The following is a 23,785-nucleotide window of genomic DNA, read 5'->3' as shown; positions in this document are numbered from 1 at the left end:
CCGTTTTATAAGAACCTTTCTAAAGTGTGTTGGTGATGAACAAGGGTGAAGAGGAAATAAATAAAAGGAGCTGAAGGACAGAGATGATTGAAGGTGGATGAATATGCATGCTCTCAATAAGACAAAGACTGTCGAGCATTACTCTCTCGGACATCAATAAGAGAAAATCGATACATTGTGACGACTATGCACTGACTGTGCAGCGTATTAAAGAGACAAAGTCGCACATGAAGAACGCCATTTTTCATTCGGTTGATTGTTCTGCAGCGACGTGACTCGTCTTCCACTCACACGGCTGATGTCCTCATTTGTCAGCTTCTGCGAGTGACTCTCGGTTGAACTCGCTCATTTGTCCACTCCATCATTCTTTGTCTCAATGCCGTTTAGGTTCACAACAAGGTTCCACACCAGAATGACTCCAATAAATCACAGACCACAGTCATTCAGGTGTCCCGAGTACAAAGCTGATGAGGATGTATCTTTGTTTTAAGTCTTGTAGGGAGGTGTAGTCTTCTGATCATTTTTACCTCACATACCTGATTCTTAAACGCTCTTTGTTCATGAGTAGCTGTAACAAGCAGCCATAATGTTTCTTTAATGTACTGTAACTTAAAGGCAGCGTTGGTCATTTTCTCCAGATTCACTTTTTTGCCATAATGGAGCAGAGACGGACCGAACATGCATCTGCTGGAAGTTGGCCGTTAAGCTTGACTTCTGTTTAGAATCAAGGGAAAACAGAGTCATGCTGTGAATAGTGTGTGATCAGTCATCCTATGAGGCTGCCCTCACATTCAATTTAGTCATTTGACCTAGCTAGGGTTATGGGTTGTTTAACCTAATAAAGGTCATAAAGAACAATTCCACTATTCTGTAAAACTTTCCGGCTGCTGAGCTGGGAAACCAAACCAAAGACGAAAAACATCCATCATGCACGATGTACACAACCTGACCATTGGCTCAGTTTCTCTCAAATATTTTAGCCAATAGCCTAGCGGTTATGTCATGTCAACGCCCCATGTACAGAGGCTGTAGACCTCATCACAGCGACCGTGGGGTTCAAATCCTTAGCTGTAGGTCTTCCCCCTCGCTCTCCTCCCAACATGCCCTGTCTCTCTTCAGCTGTCCAATCCAATAAAGGCAAAAAGGCCTAAAAAATAACTTTAAAAAAAGGAGAGAAAATGTTTATTAGAGCTCTGGTTACAGACTTTGAAGGCGTGATCCTTTGGCACCAGCAAAGTGTAACCAGTATGCCCAGCTCATAAACATCACTGGTGCGTACGATTGTCTACCAATAACATGAAAGAAGAATTTTTACAGTCTTGATTTTCTAAATATATATTACGTTTTCACCACTTTATATTCAACTCTAAAATGACCTCTTCCTGGAGAATACTCAGTGTCAGTAACCGTTAATGCTAACAGGTAATAAATCCGGCAGATGAGATGTAGAGTGGATCAATTTGCTTCAATGAATATTCTTCTCGGCGCGTACATTTCCATTTAAATGTGATAAAAGCCGCCCGCCTTTCAAACATACCAAGCAGCAGCCATTAAACACACATTAAAGGTCCTCGTGGTTCACCGTTTTTCCAGTTTACATCAACCATGCATAATGTACCGTTTGATTTATGCATGTTCTGCGCCTGAGCTGTGAAAAGGAAACACAAACATTTATAAATAGCAAACTGTTGCCCGTGGGAAAGTCACAGCTCGAGAACAACAGGAGCCAGAGGCGGAAGTTAAAACAGTGTTGAATACCACCAATCAACTGACATTTCATCCCCGTGGTCGTGGCATGGCCAGGGGTGTAACGCTAATTAGAAAAAAATAAAACTCGTAAAAACAACTCAAGTGAGCGACTGGTGTGAAACAAAGTTCATTATGCTGAAGTAGGGGGAGCAGAAATGTTTCAAAAACAGTGTCAATACTGAGTTTTTCACAGTTATATCCACATATCATTTTATTCCTCTGCAGGTAAGCTGTCAGGTAAGTTGTCTTCTGTCATCTTAAGATTCTCTAGCAATTTGATTGCAGTCTAGATATCATTCACCCAGTTCTTCTAAATACCGTTATATCCAGAATACAACCCCCCAATTTCAACATAGTCGTGTGTGACGCGTTCTGTCAGCACCACAGTTTTGCTCGTTTGCTCCTGTAGACGGCGCGCGCTCTGCCCCACTGGATCTGTTTCTGGAGCATGAGTGAAGCCATGATCAGCTGTACACACATCACATGAGAACTACAAGATCACAGGAGAATAAAGAGAAAACCTTGCAAATAACATGTTGTTTTGTCTATCTGAGGATGACATGTTGTTCACTTGGTGCCTGTTTTGACGTTATGTTGATAAAGTGATGAAAAATACGATTGAGAGTCCGTATATTGTGTTTTATTTTTAAATAGACAGGATGCTCTGTGCGTTTCCTTTTCTGACTTCCTTTCTTGGTCATTCTATTCTGTCCAGCTTGATCTGTGCCTGCAGCGTACAGACCGCGGCACACAAGGAGTATGTGTTAATTGGGGGTGATAAGCCACACCGGTATATGACACACAGTAGTTTTTTGGGAGTCTCCCAGAGGGGAGCGAGGTTTAAGCCAGTGCTTTTTTTTGGCCTTGTGACCCCACTTTGACTACACAAAACTCTGGCGACCCCAGACATCCAAAACACATTCACGGTTTTGCTAAAATGTACTTGTTTTGAATCATGTAATCGTTTTGTTACTGTGTTGCAAGTTAACATTCATTTGAAACAACAATCAGGCTTTTCTGTGCATATAGTATTGTTGTGGACAGAGGAAGAAAGGCTGGGGTGTCATTTCTGCACAATTGATGACAGAGTGATGGCTTTGGCCTACAGTAGCCTGTGTTCAATCAATTTTAACATACAATATATTTTTCTTGGATCAATACAATTCAGGTGAGACCACAGTCCCAACGTTGTAAAAGCCTGGTTCAAGCCATCTTCCTGTGTGACCTCAAAGTCCACAACGGGCAAAGTCTGTTCAGCTGTGTACCTCTTTCTAGAAACATCTGTCTTCACTATGGGGAGTTTGCAATCCTGCTAGCTATAGTACGGCAGTTGAGCTCTGAGCCGACAGTGATAAGTGTGATGTACACACAGCCTGTGACCAAGATCTGGTTATTTGGTGTTTTGACTTCAGGAGTCTTTTCAATCAAACCAGCGCTCCACAGAAGCCAGGCATCCCCAGTTTTCAGATTAATTTTGTCAATAAAATAAAACACTTTGTATAACATTTTAGCTCATTCTTCTGTTGCTGCCACATCTGACCTTCCCTATTTCTCCTTTCACAAGTGAAAGAGCACGCCTGTATGAATAGTGTGGTAGATGTTTGGTGAAACTACAGTGGCCGTTAACTACCTGCACTCCCGTCATGTCTCAGAGGAAAGCCAGTTGGAGTTTCCATCACTTAGTGAACAAAATCAAGAGTTTAACCAATCACATGAGGCCATGGTCATGTTTCTTACCAATCACATCATAACGTGGTATCAAGGTGTCTGAAATGATGCGACAGCTCCTTGGACCACCGTTATTAGCTGGTGCATTTACGGAGGCATGAGATTGGAGTTTATAGTAAAAAAAAAAACACATAGGTTTGCAGGCTAACTCCCAAACCAGGGCTACAAACAGCGATCAAGGTCGCTTTATGTTCTAACTATAAATCATGACACAACACAAAGTCACTTGAATTAATGACAACAAACCCTTCCTTTTCAAATAAGATTCCTTGCAGAGATCCCCCTGGCTAAGTGAAAAAAAGAACCAATCAGAGCCACCGCCAAGCTGCACCCACTTCAGCCTCAGAGACACATTTCATATTTTAATCAACTGAGTCAGTGAAGGTATTCATCTTGAGAGAGAGAGGGGAGGGGTTAGGGTTGTTGTACAGTAAAGCTCAGGTGGATCGTAAAAGGAAGCAGGAGATTATCGTTAAGATGTGTGGAGCATTTTGAGTATGTTGGGGGGGGGGGGGGGGGGAGATCAGGTTGGAGCGTGGTCTTAATCATTGATCCCAAGCAGCCAGCAGAAGAGAACAAAGGCCACTAAAATATTCATTAAATCTGCTCTGAGCTCATCGTGAGAGAGAGGGATGGGGCTGGAGGGGGGGGGGGGGGGGGGCAGTGTGAGGAGTAATGAGAGGAGGTTAGCTTTTTAACATCTCATTACTGGAGTCCACTGACTCCTGCTGAGACAGGAAGATAGAGGCTCTTTCACTTAGCTCAGTAATATAAACCCCAGATCAGATCCTGCCATGTGCTCCGGAGATGTGACAACGATAAGACATCCTTCCTGGACACTGCGATCACATCTCGTGTTTCTTTGTAACCAAAATCACCCAGTGCCTCACCCAGTGTCTGCTGTCAATGACAAGCGATACCACAAGATTTCACCTACAAGGAAATCAAACGAAGAAGCTGGGCCCCTTTTTTTTTGCAATGATGACAACAGGTCTGCCTGGGAAGCAGGAAGGGGATTATTTTCCTGCGCATGGGAGATCAGGGTTCACCTCACTTCCTGGAAAAAAAATATCAGATGCATGTAAGGGGCTGCTGAGTCAAACAGAGGAACCATGAGGGAGGCATGCTGGGTAAAAAATTATCAAACAAGCTCTTTGTGTTCATATGACGACACTCTCATGAGATGGGCTGTGGCTCAGTGGTAGAGTGTGTGTGACATGCGTTGTGTAAAACAGCTTTGAGTAGTCAGAAGATTAGAGAAGCACTATACAAGCTCAAGTCCCATTCACAAGATGAAGCTGAAAGGGCTCGGCCGTCCATTATTATTTCTGCATACCTTCTGCAGTTGTATGAGTCTGTGTTCAAGTGTTTGGGTTTCTTCCTGAGTGTCCCAGCTGTTTTTCTCTGCTTGGGCAAGTGTGTGTCTTACACCTCTTTTCTTTTATTCTCTCTGTGTTTGTTGTTGCTCCAAAAGATCAAAACAGAAAAAACCTTGCTGGAGCCAGAGAAGTGATCCATTTTTTTGGTTTTCATCTGATGCAGCATTTTCCCCCCCAAATAAATAAAACATAAGCAGTCAAACTTTTACTTAGAGGCAATGTTTAGTTGTTTTTTTGTGTGGATTTTCTGTGTGTAGGGGGGAGGGTGGGATCCTGCGAGGTATTCGGATGAAAAGTATAAAAAGACAAAGATACAAATGTGATCATCTGGGGATCCCTCGTATATTAGTTAAAGGCGTAAAAATGAGCTGCCTTCAAGTCAGCTATCAGATATATGCGAAATCCTTTGAGACTTTGGAAAAACAAGATGAAGTAAGCCATAACTGTGCTCAACATGTGATAAGCCATGGCAGTGTCGTAAGGTAGTCACGACAGGCCAAAGCGCAAGCTATCATGACAGGCCCTAGTGCAGTCTAGTTACAGTGAACACACACATGCACGATTATTCAGGGCTAACGTTACAGCTTCTATCCTCCTAATGTTACCTGCTGCATGGCTGTTGAAGCGCAGGCCGAACTGCTGCATTACTGCTAGGACGGGATAGGGGGTCAACTGTGGGCTGGTGACTGGAGAGTCTAATTTAGAGAGCTTTGCTAACCTCTCTTCCTGTTCCTTTCTCTCCTGTCAATTTTGACTTCCGCTTTTGTGTTTGAAAGGTTTTTTGAATCACTCGGTCGGCGCGGAGAGCGGAGATGTTCCCTGTGCTCGCCTCAGATTTTGGCCTAAACTAGCTACATCACATGATCATATAGAAACTTGACATTGGACACATTATTACACAGCAATAATCTCTGTATACTTGAGTATGACAAAAATACCAAAGAAAATATGAAAGTATTAATTTAATCGAATCGATTTAGTTTTTTTTTATAGTTTATGTAGAATAAGAACATCATTTTGTTATAGACTGTGACTGACTATAACACACAAAATAAAACTATGATGGAGATCGATCTGCCTCTTCAAGGCAATATATAGAGGATGGCACCTTGATATTATCAACATGTGGTATAAATATGTCAGTGTCCATGTCTTTCACCTCGCTTGTCTTTCGTCCTGGGCTTCTCCATAGTGCAAAGCAACAGTTTGAGTTAGCTGTTAGCTGACTGCACACACTAAGAATGTGGACGTGTAGCTCTTAAACATGCCATACTACTGTGGTATTAGATAACTTAAAGGCCTAATATTTGGTGTTAATGTGAGCTGTAAGCAACATCACCACTAAATATTGTTTGGTAGGTTACACTAAGTACTAGCTAACTGTTAGCGCCAATAAGCTAATGCTAGCACATATTGCTGTCAAATACAGGGAAGTGACTATTGTCCATGAACAGAAATCTAGAATTAGAGTTTTTACATTATTTATGTCCATCTGAACCAAACCCAGCCCCAAGTGGACTTTCACACTCCTCTTATTACAAGGGCACATTAGCACAATGAGTTTGGGCACCGCGTCCAGTTGCTACTCCAGAGGGCTCCCTAAAGCTTTATATTTTGAAGCATTGGGCCACTGTCCAAGCTGTCATATTTGACACATTGGGAGAGAGAACAGGTTGAACATGGCAGCTGCAGGGATCAGAAGGCAAAAGACGAAGATGGTGCTTTCAGCTTTGGGAAAGGGAAGGGAAAACAACTTCCCTCAAATAACAATTACATAACATCCCAGTTCGGTTCGTCATCGTCTCTGACTAATGGAGACAGATGCTTAGTGTCACTCTGGGGTTGTGGTGGGGTATGGGTGGTTTGACAAAGTGCCAGTGAACATGACATACATATTTTCTTTGATGGAACTTTTGTTTTAGGCCCTCTATCGCTCTCCTGCTTGTTTCTTTCAAGGGAAAATAACACATAGGGGGCCCAAGGTAAGGAATACAGTAATGTTTTATTAGCATATTCAACTTACGGCTTACTATGTCAACGACTCTTGAAGGCTGAACATCCCATTTTTCCACTTCTTTGTAGTTGTAGTGAGAAAATCACAAAGTTTAGAGTCTTCTCTGACTACACGTTGTTTAACACACAGTCGGTTAAGCCACACTCATCAGTTCTCAGTTTTACTGTCCAGTGGGAGTGGAGGGAGTGAGAGTGATGAAGAGCATTGAGTCCAGTGTTTTGGACCGACTTTTGCAAAGCCTCAGAGATTTCTCCAAAGAAGAATTACATCTGAGCCATTAAATCTGCTGTATGGCATTAAAATTGGACCCCCCCTTCCCCCCCCCTGCTGTTTTTTTTTATATATTTGAAGAGTACTGCAGTAATTTAGTTGATGGGTCTTGTAAAAGACGGTTTAAAAAAAAAAAAAGTAAAAGCCAATGTAGCGAAAGAATAGATGTCCAGGCTTTTAGTCCCTAGAATCAGTTAAACTTAATAACAAAAAAAAGATAAAGACGTTTTGGTAATTAGGGCTCAGTTCTGGCAGCTGGTTATCTATTGGTCCAAGTCCATTTTGCACAAGTCTCAACTTTAAGTGTCCTCGTTGCAATTCCAAAACATGAAGGCACTGAAGGTTTCTCCATTAGTCAGAACTGAAAGTCACATCTATCAGTTAGAATGGCTAACATTGCCAAGATGAAATTATGAGCTGAAGCTAATTAGCTCTAATTCTGTAAGTCATTAATTGTGGAAGACTGGTCAATGGTCCATCTGCAAGGTGGTAATTGCCAAAGCTAATTTATCAGGGGAAAAGACAAATATCTCATCAACACTCACTAAATAACCAATAAAATTACCATAACAAAGTACTTCAAAATGCCTGAGTGAAGCCTAGAACAGCTTGAAGGAAATGTCTCGAAACATCATTTTACATATCTGTGTCGGTCCTCTGTCATCCAGGTCATGGTCAATTCTGAGCTTGATCCAAAGGCAACTGGACTTGGTGGTAGACCTTGAAGACGTTTCACCTCTCCTCCGAAAGGCTTTTGTGAACAGCCAGGTCAGGAGAATATCCGGTCCTCTCCTCCTGAAATTATCTAGATGTTTTTCGGAGTGTATGTGAAAACGTCTTAGGTGAAACTAGGTCAACGACATAACTAACGACTCTCTTGTGAGTCATCCTTGATCATTAGCATGCTAATGAGCCACAGAGGATTTAATTCCAAACCCTGTCCACCAGTTAGTTTAGAGCTGAAGAAGCCTTTCGGGGGAGGAGAGGTGAAACGTCTTCAAGATCTTTAACCAAGTCCAGTCGCCTTTGGATCAAGTTTTGAATCATTTACATATTTAACACCAGGGTTAAAAAAACAAAAAAAAACACTTGTCTTACAGTACAAATAGCTGGTATAGGAAATAATCCGTCACCTTCGTAAACAAGTGCATGAGAATCGTCCTGAAGACAAATGGCCGAATAAAATCAGAAATTAAGATCTTTGGGAGAGAGGGACAAAAAGAGAAAACAGACACCCTGATAAGGAAAAGGAAGTGGGATTGGGTTGCATTGGATTGCAAAATTAGGCAGAAGATGAAATATAATGTAACTGGACAGGCCCTAACATGGACCCACTGAGGGAAAAAAAATGGGGACACAGTAACAGCTGGTGGAGGTCAGTAGATACAGAGGCAACTGAAGTTCACTTGGATGGAGCTGGAGAGGGCGACCCAGGACTGAGGGCAATGTAGGGGAGCTGTGGATTACTCCAATCGTGGAGGCAGGATTTAGGTTATGTCACTAGACATGGTACTTTTTTTTCTGATGATGTAAGGCTCAAATCCTGTATGATGTAAGGTTAATTCATAGCTGTTACGGGACGTCACACACTTATGGAAGTGCCCACCTGGTTGGCAAGAAGGACTTCCTGCTGTTGCACGCTACAGAGAAGTTCAGTTGCCACCTTTGTGTTTTAACCAGTTGTATAATTTATTTTTTTAAATGATCATCATTTCGGATGCAGCTGTCACTGATCCTGATACTACTGTTAGGTAATTATAACGGCTAATGTTAGCTAATTAGCATTAAGCTATACTTTGATGATTCATTGTTTTCCCTTTCCTTGGGAAACAGCATCATTATTGACCCAGTAGATGCATCATGTCATGTCCAGCTCTGTGTCTTAGGTTTTTGCTTTAATTTCTAACTGCACTATTTCCTGTTTTATTTTGAGTTACTTACCTCTCCTCTTGTTTCAGATCCTCCACCACCTGCCCTCATGTGTGTCAAGTTCTTGTGAATTACTTTTTTGGTATCCACTTTGCCTGTTCCCTTTTTGGATCTGTTTGCCACTGCTTGCTTCAAGTATACAGACTGTTTTTACCTCCTAACCGAGACTGTTCAAGGGTCATGCTTGTGAGTCCTATCACCTGTGGTTTAGTGTTGCTACACATCAAAAATACATAAAGCTGTCTGTGTACTCATCACTGAATTGAAGTTCAGGTGAGGACTTTGCAGTTTTTGATGATTTAAATAATTCTGTACCAGAGTTTCAAGTGTCCAAATCGTTTTGTTTTTTTCTTAGTATCTGTTGTTCAGAGGTGAGCAGGTGATGAATTCAGGCCTCCTTTGAAGAGAGGGGACATTACAAAGCCATGCTGCAGCTCCACATAGTGTTCAATGGTGGCCGCTTCATGCCATGTAACTCTGTCAGGTCTAATAATTTGATGATATAATTCTTTGTTGAGTTGTTTCCTGACTGCAGATGAAATGTAGCTAAATAGCTACATAAAATGACAGACTTCCTCTTGGTGTGCAACACAAAGCGGGATTAAAACATATTCTTATACATAACTTTGAGTGCCAATGACAGTCGTGCCCACACAGCCTGTTCAGTATCCATGTCCACATTTGACATTTAGCTCCCTTGGGGACAGATTTATAAAGCAGTCATGTAGATGTATTAGCTGAGGCAGCCTCTGACATGTAACTATGTGTTTCTACATAAAAGTTGTGTTGTAAGTGTTGAAGTTACTCAGAGAGTGAATGCTCCACTGACTATAATCCTTAGAGGATCCTCTGAGTTCATGTACGATACTCTCTTCTGGTAACTTTTGTTCATTTTACTTTCAAATGTTCATCTGGTCCAATTAGGTTAAATTACAGCGCACTGGCTCCTGGTCAGTTATAATTCATTGTCTGCCATCTGTAATTATTACGCCCTGCATTAACCATGCCTCCCAGTAGACGCTCCCTTCCTCTTCCACCACCTCATCTGCACAGGAAGCATTTTGTGCTCTGCCTCCTCAGACCCCGCTCTCCACTCAAAAGCACTTTCAAATGAGATCAGAGCATTAGAGGTTTAGATTCTTGATGATATTAACTTTCCTGCTTCATCCGCCCCTCCCTCTCTCTATGACTACAGCAGCGGATCCCTAGGCGGGGAAGTTGCCTGCGAGCGGTCCATGAGCGCTCCAAATTAAATTCCTGAACAGAAGATGACTTTGCTGACCTTCTGACTTCCTAAGTTTAGAGGAAATGATTGCAGCATGCAGCCATTGATAATTAAACACCTTCAGAGTGCGTTCACATCCACATCAAACCCTGAGCTAATCATGAAAGGAACGCGGCAACTCTTTGGATCCATGTGGTGAAATATCCACGAGGGTTTCCAAAGAGATGGTGGAAGACTTTTTATGAGTGTTTCACCTGATGAGTAATGTGTTTTATAAAAGACAGGGGCAGGCTTTACTATCACTCTTAGTGAATCAACTTAAACTCTTCCTCCTCTTCGCCTTGTAAAGAAATAAGCCTTCAGTATCTCCAGAGCCCTCTCTGTTGGTCACATCACTCCTGTCCTTCAGCAGCTTCTTTGGCTCCCGGGTAAATATCGCATCGACTTCAAAATTCTGCTCCTCGCCTTTAAGGCCATCCATAACCTCGCTCTGCTGTACCCTCTGAACTCCTGCACATCAACACACCCACTTACTGTATACTCTCAGGTCTTCTTCCATTCACCTCACTGCACCACCCTCCCGTCTGTCTTCAGCCGCTCTGCCCCCCGCCTCTAGAACTCCCTCCCTCCACAAATCTGTAATATTGACTCTCTCTCCATGTTTAAATCTCAACTCAAAAACACATCTTTTTAAACTGGCATATTCAGTCTGATCATACTCTGTGCGGTCTCATGAATCCTCACAATGATTGCATACATCCTGTAAATTTGTCTTTTTAATGTTAGTTTTATTGAAGTATTGTTACTGTGTTGTTTCTATCTGTGCTTTGTAAGGTGACCTTGAGTGCTTTGAAAGGTCCCCCCCTAAATAAAATGTATTATTATTCTTTTTTTTTTCAATCTGGTAAACCATTACAAACTCAACAGACACATTTACCTCCTGGTTATTTCTACTCGACCGATGTTTGCTGAAGAATATTTGACCATATTAACCATTATTAACAGCAGCATGTTGTAGGGGGTCTGCACACAAATCACTGCATTGTAACCATGGAAATAGGGGTAAACTAAATATGAGACAGGGGCTTTAAAGGTGAAGACATTTGACATCACATCTTTGTTGGGCAGCAGCAGCTCAGTTCGTAGGGACCAGAGGGTAGCCGGTTCAAGTCCCAGTGCAGATCAAATCTGGAAATTGGTCTGGTAGCTGGATAGGTGCCACTTCACTTCCTGAGCACTGCTGATGTGCCCTTGAGCAAGGCATCAAACCCCCCCACCCACCAACTCAGGAGTGCTCGCTGTGGGCAGCCCCCCTCACTCTGACGTCTCTCCATTAGTGCATGTTCAGAGGATCCTGTTTGTGCGTGTGTGTATTTCAGCCTATGTGTGTGTGAAGCATGTGAAAGTGTAAAATGTAATTTCCCCTCGTGGGATTAAACAAGTATATTTTCTTCTTTTTGTGTATGAAGATCAACATGTTGATTATTTTGAAAGAGAAATATTTGATATAGAAAGTATTTGTGTGGCCCATCTGACCAACGTACCTAATAAACAGGTACAGGTGCAACGTGCTACTATTACATTATTATTAAAAACTCCTGGAAATGTAGATTTTTACGATAAAAATAAAAGTAACATGAACACATTCATTTATCAATAAATGAATGACAATTCAAATATTCTAAAATCATCCCTACCTTGCAGAGGTGGGGGACTCGAGTCACATGACTTGACTCGAGTCAGACTCGACAAAATGAGCACTCTTCATAATAACAGAAAGCTATGCATGTGCTGTATTACAACATTATATATGAGGTAAGAGGTAATCGTGTGTTTTGTATTTACAATAATTTAGGATTATTGCATTCTATTGGCAATGTTTTTAGAGGCTTTAGCATCTGAGTTAAAGTCAGAATAATAATGCTACAAATAAACTAATAAGGTACAATAGATAGTCACATCATAATGAGAAACCGTTTGTTCACTTTAACCTTTCTTTACTGCTTTGAATTATTGTTTTACCTGGTCACACCTCCTGACAACATTAGTTGTAATGACAGGAAAAATGCTGACTAAATTGTTAGTATTATTATAATCACTGAAATTGTCGTACAAGAAACAGAGGGGTACCACATTATTAAGCTAATATTAATAAAAACAACTTAAAGATGACCGCTTTCTTAACTGATTTCATGTGGAAACTGGGAATTTTGTATGACTTGACTTGACTTGCTTGATTCTCACCACAGTGACTTGCAACTTGCTTGAGACTTGAAGGTTGAGACTTGAGACTTGCTTGTGACATGTACATGTGTGACCTACTCCCATGTCTGCTACTTGTATTTGTGGATTGAATGTATTCTTTCTACATTTAGATCAGACAGCACAGCTGCTGTACTTAAAAGGGTCTTAAATATATAACCTCTAATTAACCAAACCGGGACTTCTGACACATTTGGTACACGTAGAAACATCTGCCCCTTCCGACTGTTTCAGCCAAAGCTCTTCCAAGAACAATGATGGAAACACGGACATCGCCACAGTGGGAGCCCGGACCCTGCCAGACTGCTCCCCTGCTGAGAAACAAATGGCAGAACGATGTCCCACATGCTCCACTTCACAAACAGCTTGTGTGTTTACCTAAAGGTAGCCTTGAGGATCTGTGCGGAGGTGCTCTCCTTGGTGTGGTTGTTGTAGCCATAGAAAAGGTCTCCGAACACGGTCTGGTTAGCCGGGATGTCGACTGACTCCCCGCAGTCTATTCCCTCGGTGCAGACCTCAGACAGCGGCAGGCACGACCTCCCATCTGGTCCCCGTTTGTAGTCCTCGATGCACCTGAAGTGACAACAACTCAATTTAGACTTTTTTTTTCTTTCATTTCATCTCATTTTGTGAAATAACAGGTGGTAATGACACTCATTTGAAACTGTTTATTCTCTTTTAAATAGTCTGCCATGTGACAGGCAGCTGCTTTGAGTCTAAAATTTTAAATTTTAAAGGGGCTCAAATAGCAGATTACAGAATCAAAAAGATTCAGTCTATGATCTAAACGGCACAACTTTATTTGAGCTCTGTTCCTGCTTTGACTAGAATGATTGGAATGAAAGCGATCAGAAAAAAAATCAGTAACGGCATTATAGCCGATTTAGAACTCAACGATTTGTTCGTCAGAGCCTCAGTCGACTGCCAGTCGAGCAGTTGAGCACACGGATAATTCCATTCCAGCTCTCTAGAGGTGTTTAATGTCTAATTTTAAATAGATCTGTCAGTTTTCTCTAAATACACACCACAGCCAAAAAAATCCTGTTTTTACAGCAGAAATTAAAATTTTTACAGCCTGGTACAAATAATGAAATAGGTCTGATTAGTTACTGTCATCATGAGCACACAATGTACGGGGGATGATTTTTCTTTTTTTAAATCTGTCTTGATTTTCTAAACGATACATGTTATCCAAAGTTAGGCGCATAGCCCCCAGTTGTTACAGATGGCTGAGGTCACTCAGACTTCGTCCATTTATGTTTACAGTCTATGGAAGGGACGGGTAGAGGTGTGTATTAACATAGGAAAAGTGCAGGCGTGTGTGTGTGTGTGTGTGTCATGATTTGTTATTATTTGGCATAAATTTGCGGCAAGCTACAATACTCTACAATACTCTACAATACTATGATTTATTATTAAAAATGTATAAATAAAGTCATAGTTGAATTGTTACTCGAGATAATGTGTTTTATTCATGTACATTTTCACACAACTCAACAGTGTATGATCAGCATAATTCTGTCAGCTCGACTGGCACAACACCTTCTATCTCAATAAAGGGCTGAAACACTGAGCGACATGTGAAGACTTGTTCATATTGTTGATGTGTGTTTTTTTTTTTACATCTCTGTAGAACAGCGGGTGAAATGAATGAAAAGCTGGCATCAAAGAATGGTAAAGTTGGGGATCGGAGGTTAAGAGAAAGCAATAATCTGTCAGGGATTGACTCTCTCCTGGATGCCAAATGTGGCAGACTTAGTGCCAGTCTCCAGTGGGACGAGTGGAGGATTAGCTGAATCTGCAGCGTGCACAGTAACAACAAAGAAGTGCTGCAGCTGTGAATTCAATCAAACATGATGTTTGATGTAAGGATGACAGAAACAAAAAAACTGAAGCTTGTTCTGCTCCATTTACAAAACAACTGTTTGCAGGATCCTGCTGATCATTTCACAGCAGGCAGAATCAAAAATAAAACGTATTTTATTCAGTACACATAGTGGGCCGACTTCCACTTTCATTCAGTACAAAGTTATACATGCAGGACACTACAATGCTGTTGCAAGGCTCATTAGCTGCAAGAAATACGAACAACTCGTCTCTTTGAATCACCCTTGATGTAAGTTCTGTTATTCTGGCTGATCAGAACTGAGCTGAGGATAAAAGTGAGTTGTAAAATGAAGGAATTTCATGTCAATACACTTGCTATGTTCCATGTTAAGGGCTGGATTTGGCATTTTTCTGTAAAAGATGTTTGTGGAGAATTTCAGCCAGTACTTGAGTGGTCTGAAGTTTATAGTTTAGACTTATAAATACTACTAGGGGGAGATCTCAAAGGAAAACCAGTGTGTTACTGCGTGTCTGTACACATTGTGCCATTTTCTGAGGTTTATTTTTGAGCTTTTTATGCCTTTATTTGAGCGCACAGTAGATAGAGTCAGAAATCAGGGGAAAAGAGAGAGAGAGAGTGGGGAACAGCCATGGACTGTAAATCTGTAAATGTTAATGGACGAAGCCTGAGTGAGGTCACCCATCTGTTACTGCAGGGGGCTTCAGAGGCTCATCAGCAGCAGCCGCCATGCTGGAAATGCTGTCTCAACCTAACTTTCACTCAACCTAACGACAGGCTGAGAGCTGGAGCTGAGGCAGTCTTAAAGCTTCCTGACAAACCGTTAACATTTGACAACCAAACAGCATCAAATCTCTCCCTAACATAAACAGTAACACTATCGCGGTACATGGGGCATGTGACATAACCACTTGGCTATCCAGCGCAATGTTGCAGTATCTCTGAATGTATGCTGGACACCAAATGATTGAAAGTGTTCAAAAGAGAATTGAAGCGGTCCTATGAGTGCTAGCACCTTTATCCCTCTCATTTCCCATCTATCTGAGTTTTTTCTTTAATACATGTTTTTTCTTGCATCGTTTATAATGCCTATAGGGGATGTGTGTAGTGTATTATCTTTTGATTTGTGATTCCCGTGGTTCATCCTACAACAAACAAGCCAACCATAAGCCTCTGAGTATTTCCATGCTCTTGAAAATAAAGTGTTAGCAGAAAAGCTGAAAGTCAAATGTAGTAGTCATGGGGATATTTCCCCTGACATTACATGTTCTTTTAAAGGTCACATATAATCCTCCTTTTCAACCTGTTTAAATAAGTCCCAGAGATCCCAGAAACATGTGTGTGAAGTTTCTTGTTCTAAATCCACTCTGATCCTGTATTTGATCATGTCTATAAACTCCACTATTTCAGCCCTGCTCAGAACAGGCTGTTTCTGTGTCTGTACCTTTAAATGTAAATGAGCGGTGTCTGACCACGCCCCCTCTCTGGAAGGGCTTTGGGTGGCTCAGGTTTCTTGCACCAAGGCAGACTCAGAGGGCAGAACAAACACCTAGCTGTGGGAGTGTCACCCACCTGGGGGAGGGGTTACTGCCCTTTGTGATGTCATGAAGGGAAAATCTCCAAATGGCCTGTTTGAGCACACTTTTTCTGAAAAGTGGAGCAGGCAAAAGACGCAGAGGATGGACTTTTCTCATGATTGGTGGGTTTGTAGACAGACTACAGACACATATTAGTGTTAGAGAACCATAGTCGAATGTATTTAGAATAACATGTGACCTTTAATTAGCTTGCAAAGTGTTCTGTAGGTTAGATGCTAAACTATCTAATTTGCATATTCCAAAACTAATTGAAAAATATATACTTTAAAATATAATGATGTGGTTTGGCTTCACCTAGAACACACTGCAGACACTCACATGTCTTGATGTCATGTGAATGTATAAAGGTCTCAGCACAGTGAAATAGTAATCAAAAATAGAATGCCGTGAATGTGTTCTTTCTTACCCACAGAACATCTGGATGTTGTAGAGAGTGGGGTCATCCTCCAGAGGAGCCAGCTGCTGCAGACACAGCTGCTCACAGCCTCCGTTGAAACCGTCAGAGCAGTCGATGCCGATGTGGTGGTCGTAGCACCCGGTCCCATCCTTCATAGGACTCAGCCCTGGAGGGCACTGTGGGAGGACATAAAGCGTTTTTAAAAATGACTGATGTCAGCAATTACACACTTCTTCCTCATTCAGGGAGACATTCACTGAGCCGCCACGACCGAAACGGAAGCTGCCACATTAACGCTAATCCCAGCTGGGACAGGTAAACAGACCCGATAACATCTGTGCCACCGAGTGTAAAACAGTCAGACTTCTGTTCCCATTAGTGCAGCCTGTGTGAGCACTGAGCTTTGTCTGTAAAGAAGTTATTTCCTTCAGCAGTGTCATATTTATGAGTGGAACGACAGCAGCAGAAAGGCTGCAACAGAAGGAAAACTGATACAGACTTCTGTCTGTGGTGCAACAAAGTGTCATGATTTGGTCTTTTTTAGTTTTGTTTTTCAGTGTTTCTTTATGTTCTAGTGTGTTTTGTTAAATTCTTGAGTTCTGTGTGTCTTCAGTGTTTCATGTATATATTTTGTAGTTGTCCTCAGTGTTTCTTGTCTTGTGTTCATTCCTTCCTCTGTGTGTTTCCCTCCATGTTGATTACCCTCATTGTCTTCACCTGTGTCATTAGTCTCACCTGTGTTTGATTACCCCATGTCTATTTAGTCTCAGTGTTTCTTCCCTTCTGTGTCAGTTCATTGTATGTTGTTTGTATGTCGTTCGTTCGTTGGTATGTCACTTTTTGCTCGTGCTCCTCTGTGGCTCCCTGTTTTTGATCCCTGTGTTTTTTGTTGAATCTTGGAAGTAAGTTTTTGTTTGCCTTTTTGTTTATTCAAGACTTTTAGTTCATTCTGCACTTGGGTCCACCTCTAATCGTTTTCCAACAATCGTGACACAAAGTGCACACTCAGTTTAATATGGATATGGACTATATTGGATTGGATTGAAACATTTTTACTGTCCCCAAGGGGCAATTTGGTTTGCAACAGAGGTCCATACAGGGATATATATCTTAAAAACAGCACAAAGACATGCATACAAATATTTAAAACTTGACTTGGATATCATCATGATATGAGTGAGATAAGAGGTACAAAGACCAACAGTCCAGAGTAAAGTGTCAGGGGGTCAGCCCTATGTTCCCACAGGTTAGGGTAAGGGTTAGGGTAACTTACTCTACAAATTAAAATTTTATACAAATGTATGAAAAAGGAAATGTGGGAACATAGAGCTGTGGGAACATAGGCACGCTCCCGTGTCGGGAATATCTCTGTCTCTGGTGTGGTCTTGACTACAACACTGCCTTAGACCAAAGTGTTTTAAATAGACGTTTGGAGGGACTTTTGTGTGACAACCCTGCGTCATGTACACCTGCCATTTGTCTACAAACCTATTACTTAAGGGCAAAACATAACTTTAAGTCTTTATTAACTTGGCAAAAATAAATAAATCTGTGGAGGTATTCCAGGCCGTGTTTCTATGGTCACGATATCTTTCCTTATTGTAATAAAGAAATCTAAATTCAAGGCTGCACGTTGGGGCAGTGGTTAGCGCTGTTGCTTCACAACAAGAAGGCTCTTGGTTGGAATCCCCATCGAACAGGACCTCACTGTGGGGAGTTTGCATGTTCTCCCCGTGCATGCGTTGGTTCCCTCCAGGCACTGTTCTTCCCACACTCCAAATACATGCTTGTTAGGATAATTGGCAACTGTAAATTGCCTGTAGATGTGAGTGTGATGGGTTGTTTGTCTCTGTATGGCAGCCCTTTGATTGACTGGCGACCAGTCCAGGTCCCAATGGCTGCAGGGATCGGCTCCAGCCCACCGGGACCCCAGACAGGAAAAGTGGTATAGATATTGGATGGATGGATCTAAATTCAATGTAGTATTGGAGGACCAGTGCAAAACAAATTGAACTACCTTGGTTGTTACAATGCTGTGTTAAATACTTGATTCTTATTGGCGGGTGCTAGCGATGCATCTTAGGTCACAGACTCCAGGGGTATAACTGTCACGGTCTGATCAGGGTCAGAAAAGGAGAAAGGAGAGGATAACATATATAAAAATGGCACCTGATTACAGAGAAACTGAATCTACAAAACTGAAGATGGAACATTCTACAATTCAACAATTCAATTAGCAGATGCTTTTATCCAAAGCGACGCACACATGAAAGTAAGAACAACACAAGCAAGGATCTAGAGAGGAGGAAATAATGTCAGTAAGAGCAAACGATCAGCTTTAAGTCTGATCAGACACGCAGGTGCTAACAGGAAGTGACCAGAGGCAAAGCACAACATCTACAGCTGTTCTTCAGAGTTCTAATCAGCATAGAAACCATCCTAAAATTGTCATTATCAAACAAAACCATCATCATTCTATCATGAAGTGCATAGGTGTTCATAAAGAGCTGGGTCTTTTTCTTAAAGGTGTAAAGGTATGTGCTATGGGATACGGTGGTGTCATTTTTAAACCAATAAAATGTTTTCCAAACCACTGAAATGATTTCCAAATCAGTGCTTTGTTTCAAATGAGTGATTTGTGTAGGTACAGAGCGGTGTTATAATTGTATAGTTAATGTATAGTGAGAAGGTTAGTATCAGGAGAAATGCCTCCGGAGAAAGACTTCCAATTTCAAGACAGAAATAAAAAGGTTATAGTAGCCTGATAAATGGCCAACAAATGTCACGGCTGATAGTAAAAGGGAGAAAATAATTGGGAGAAATAGAAACACTCATGAAACCATCACGGTTTCCATTTAGGAGTTCTTAACGGGAAAAAGTTCCAACTAAAACCTACATTTGTTGCATTAGCAATAAAAGTCAGAAGATCACCACAGTAAGTGTTTTCAATTTGTGGAAGAATCTTTTAAACAACAAACAATTAATAAAGCTAATAATTGGAGTTAATAGGCATTAAGCATTGTGATGATACTGTTCCATGTGCAGTGATTTTGTATCTTAATACAAGAAATATGACCTTGCTTCTGCCCCCGCTTCAGTCATTACACATTCAGCTGCAGTAGGTGAACTCTTGACTGCAAACTCAAAACTTAGTTGTTACAATGAGAGTTTGAAAGTTTTCTCTTGTCTGTGCTAAAAAAAATAAAATAGGGAAAAACATTTTTTTTACATGGCACGTTCAAACTTCAGCACAAAGATCAAACAAATAATAAAAATTCTGACCATGTCGTCAATAAAAAATAATACGCTTTAAAAAAAGGATGAGGCCATAGTGCAAGTTTTAATCAAATTCCATTACAGGACTGTGTTCATATTTGATTTGAAAAATTAAATCCTTTAGTTTTGAAAAAGTGCGACACATCAACTGGCAGCATAAATTAACTTTGTGCTCTTAAATGAAACACTCTGAAATATAAAGTTTCTGCAGAGCAACTGAAAACTTTTTGATGAAACGCAGCCTGTGCTGGGGTGAAATCACAAAAGCACTGTGAGACCTGACTTCACCCCGGTTCCCTCCTTCCACACACTCCTTCAGTATTTTCCAGGCAAATGTCTGAGAGACCTGTCAAGCCAAATTCACATTATGTCTTCTGTCAGCCATTACTTCAAAGGGAACTTTGATGGAGTGCATTTTAACAAGGCACCACTGCCTTCAGAACAGCAACGAGGCAGCTGCTTTCCTCATACGCACTGCGGGATCATCCACTGTGTATTTTATTATTTAGGCCTACAGTGTTCATTAGAGAGGCCAGGTGTCTCATTTGGCGAATAAATCTGACTTGGTTGTTCTACAGTGACGTCCACAGTTGTTGGCATTGTGAGTGAATATGAGAAAACAACGTCTTTGCTGTTTAGTCTTCTCCATTTAGATCATACCACATAATTAAAAAATAAAAAATCTACTTCAATAATCCCCAGGGTAAATTCTGGTTTAACACTCTGTTATTGAGAGACATGCAATACTCTGGAAGTGACCTGGCACCTCTCCAGATACCTGACCAATTGTATATACCAGAACTTGAACTGGCGGCCCTCGGGTTATAGTTTGTCTGTAGAAACTATAACATTTGATAAATATTTTCTTCCAAACATCTTGGCAACAATTACCATAAAAGTCAGGAATACAAGTCCCAGTGGCACATAAGGGGGCGGCAGTAGCTCAGTCTGTAGGGACTTGGGATGGGAACCAGAAGGTCGCCGGCTCAAGTCCCAATGCGGACCATAATATAGAAGTTGGTCTGGTAGCTGGTGAGGAGCCAGGACACTTCCTGAGTACTGGCCTATGTGTGTGAGAAGCATGTTTCTCAATACCAGAGAGTAAAACCAGAATTTCCCTCAGGGATAAATAATATAAAATAAAATAAAAAAATAAATAAAAAATGAGATGCAGTCTCGAAGAGGGAACATTTTTTAAACTGTCTTCCCGTGTGATGATTTTCATCGTGTGCAGCAAAGTCCACATTGTGCAGTTTCTGTGCAGCTGTGTAGCTCTTTTAGTACCATCTGTTTTCACCATGTGGAGTATGCACTCCTGCTAGCTACCAGGACAGTAGTTGAGCTCTCAGCCAAGCTGATAGTTGAGACCCACAGACCCACAGACCCACAGTCGCTCTTGCCCATCTCTGTTGGTCACTTGTTGTCTTGAGTCTTTTTACTCCACAATGTTTATTAACTTAACAGTACAGTTTTCTTTAAATGAAGGACTATGACCTAATTTAGAAGAAGTTCTTAAAAAGTGGCGCTGGTTGGTGCTGCTTTGTATCCCAGTACATTTTGAGCAGTGAGGCAGCCTATACTGGTGAATTGGTTGCACTGGTATACAGAAAGCAGCCAACTTTTTAGATGAAAAAATGGGTGCATCTTATACACTAGATTCATGGTATCTACACCTAACATTTTACAAGTGTACTTGTTCGATCGGGCAGCTGTCGTGACGTGACAGAGATCAAATCGCCTTAGTTCCTCTTAACAACTGGTACATCTCAGGAACACAGGGATAATGTGTGAACAATAATCAATAAGTTTAAGGCAAAAGGAGTTATTACAAAATGCACCTGTTGGAGAGAGCATGCCTACATTTGCCCAATGCATTGTGAGGACTGAAGAGTTGCAGATGTTGATGGTTTAATCTTTCAGCAGGATTTCCACAACAATTCCACATGTCTCAAATTCTACATCCAATGGGTCACAGACTGCAGAATAAAGGCATGTGTCCACCAAGGTTGTTTCTTAGAACTGGCAGTGCCCTTTTCTTTTTAATTTGTTTGTTTTGGGGCTTTTTACGACTGTATTTAGAGATAGGACAGTAGATATTCAGAAATCGGGGAGAGAGAGAGAGTGTGGAATGACATGCTGGAAAGTAGCCACAGGTCGGAATCGAACCTGGGCAGCCCGCTTGGAGAACCATTGCTTTGGTACATGGGTCGCGTGCACTGACCATTAGGCTACCAGCGCCCCAGCAGCGGCCATTTACGATTACAAAATACAGTACAATACAATATATAAGTGTATTCAGCACCCAGCATCTTGAGCGCAAAAATGCCTTCGGTGTCGTTAATTCACTTCTCCCTCACTGACCAATCAAGATCAACAAGGGGCGGGACTTATCATTACAGCCATGTCAACAACAATGGCGGGGAAGAAACTTATCTGATTCGTCTTTTTGACAATTTCCAGGTGTAGAGCTGGTGAGTATGCCAAGACTGGATACCTTTCCATTTGTTTTTCTTGGTGAATTATCTTCAATAAAAGCAAATATTAAGCACACAGCGCTATTTAAGACACAGACCAGTCATTACAGAGGGATGTGGAGGTTTGGTAAGTTTGGTAACCTAGCAACAATGAGGGATGGTGAGCAGCGCCCTGAAACACAGGCGCTAAAGGTTTTGCCAAGGCCATCTTCCCTCGACCTGAACCCCTTTGAAGATCTGACGGTTACACTCAAGAGACAGGTCAACAAGTGTCGAACTGTGAATCAGAGGGATCTGAGAGATCAAACAACCTCATCACATCTTGCAGGAGAGGACTTTAAGCTGTTAGTTTGGCCTCACAGAATAATCAACCACCAAGTGTTAACAGTTTTGGCCTAAACACTCATGACATGAAGTTGACAATACTTGTATAGGGCTTTGTCCAAGATGTTGGTGGAGGTAGTTATGACTTTCTTCTTCTTACTTCACCAGCTAACCAGTTATGTCCCGTCATATTCCTGCAGCCATTATTACCAATTCAGCCAAACACAAACGTATGGGTTCAATCTTTCTTTACATTTACACTAAACCTTGTCTAATCATGGTTGTACAATACATACCGTCACTCCCTCCTGTTATTGTAGCGCCGCTGAAGCGCAGCTTAAACACATTCAATTTCTGACAAAGTCTTCACAATAACAGTCCACAACTAGTATTTGGATGGAAATACTTTATTATGTAGGAATCATATCAGGAAATAGATTTTAAGCAACAGCAACTTGACACAACAAAAGTCTGAAAACAGTGGTGACTCTAGGGTCTGTTGGGGCCCTCGGCAAAAAATGTATCGGCATTAATCATTATTTTCCTCTTTCTTTTTTCACTCCCAGACAGATGATTCCTCTTCATTTTCCTTCATTGACAAATTCTGGTTTTCACAGCAATAATGCATGCAACGCTTAGCAGGGCATTGAGAGTGAGTGCTATAAGATGGGGCCCCCCTACTGTCATTGCAAAATGTGCACATTTTGAGGCAATGCTGTGGTTTAAATTTTGTCAGCCATTGGAGGGCCCCTACTGGCCTGGGAACCCCAAGCAGTGCCTATTGACAAGGCAGGCAACTGCTTGGGGCCCCAGGCCAGTATGGGGGCCTCGAGGGCTGACAAACTTTTGCACGACAGCAGGAACCTCCCTAATGGGGCCCCATCTGACAGCACTCTCTCTCGTTGCCCTGCTAAGCATAGCATGCATTGCTGTTTTGAAAACCAAAGACCAAAGAGTAACAAAAAGGAACTGGAGTAAGTGTTGGAACACTGGTGGTGATAAACACTAGTTGGAATGAATTTTAGCCTAGGGCCCAAATAGACTGTAGAATCGCCACTGGCTGTGATGACTCCCTTCTTATAAGCTCATATCATTTTTAAAACAATACAGTACTATGTGCCGCTAATCTTCAGAGAGGAGGATCATGTTCCTGATATGATGGCCGAGGTCGTAAGACTGATGTGCGTTCGTTCAGTACACATAGCTTCAGGTTCACTTACTACTAATAATTATTTGTTAAAGCCTTTGATGTGTGTTGCACTTTACAATCTTTCCTTATCCAATCACATAATGTATTAATTAGCCACATCAGAA

General features: G+C 41.5%; 1 protein-coding gene across 1 annotated transcript in view; it reads right to left on the bottom strand.

Annotated features, from left to right (window-relative positions):
* astn1 (astrotactin 1) overlaps positions 1–23,785 on the bottom strand; it is a 412,066-nt gene that overhangs the window by 230,386 nt on the left and 157,895 nt on the right. The window contains exons 13-14 of the mRNA XM_061043889.1: positions 16,407–16,573; positions 12,935–13,129 (exon numbers count right to left, since the gene is read on the bottom strand). Coding sequence (XP_060899872.1) covers positions 12,935–13,129; positions 16,407–16,573 — 362 coding nt within the window. The remainder of the gene's footprint in view (positions 1–12,934; positions 13,130–16,406; positions 16,574–23,785) is intronic.

The sequence above is a fragment of the Labrus mixtus genome, chromosome 8 (genome assembly GCF_963584025.1).
Source record: "Labrus mixtus chromosome 8, fLabMix1.1, whole genome shotgun sequence".
NCBI classification, from domain to species: Eukaryota; Metazoa; Chordata; class Actinopteri; order Labriformes; family Labridae; genus Labrus; species Labrus mixtus.
The sequence above is the reverse complement of the archived record's forward strand: the minus strand, read 5'-3'. Positions and strand labels throughout refer to the sequence as shown.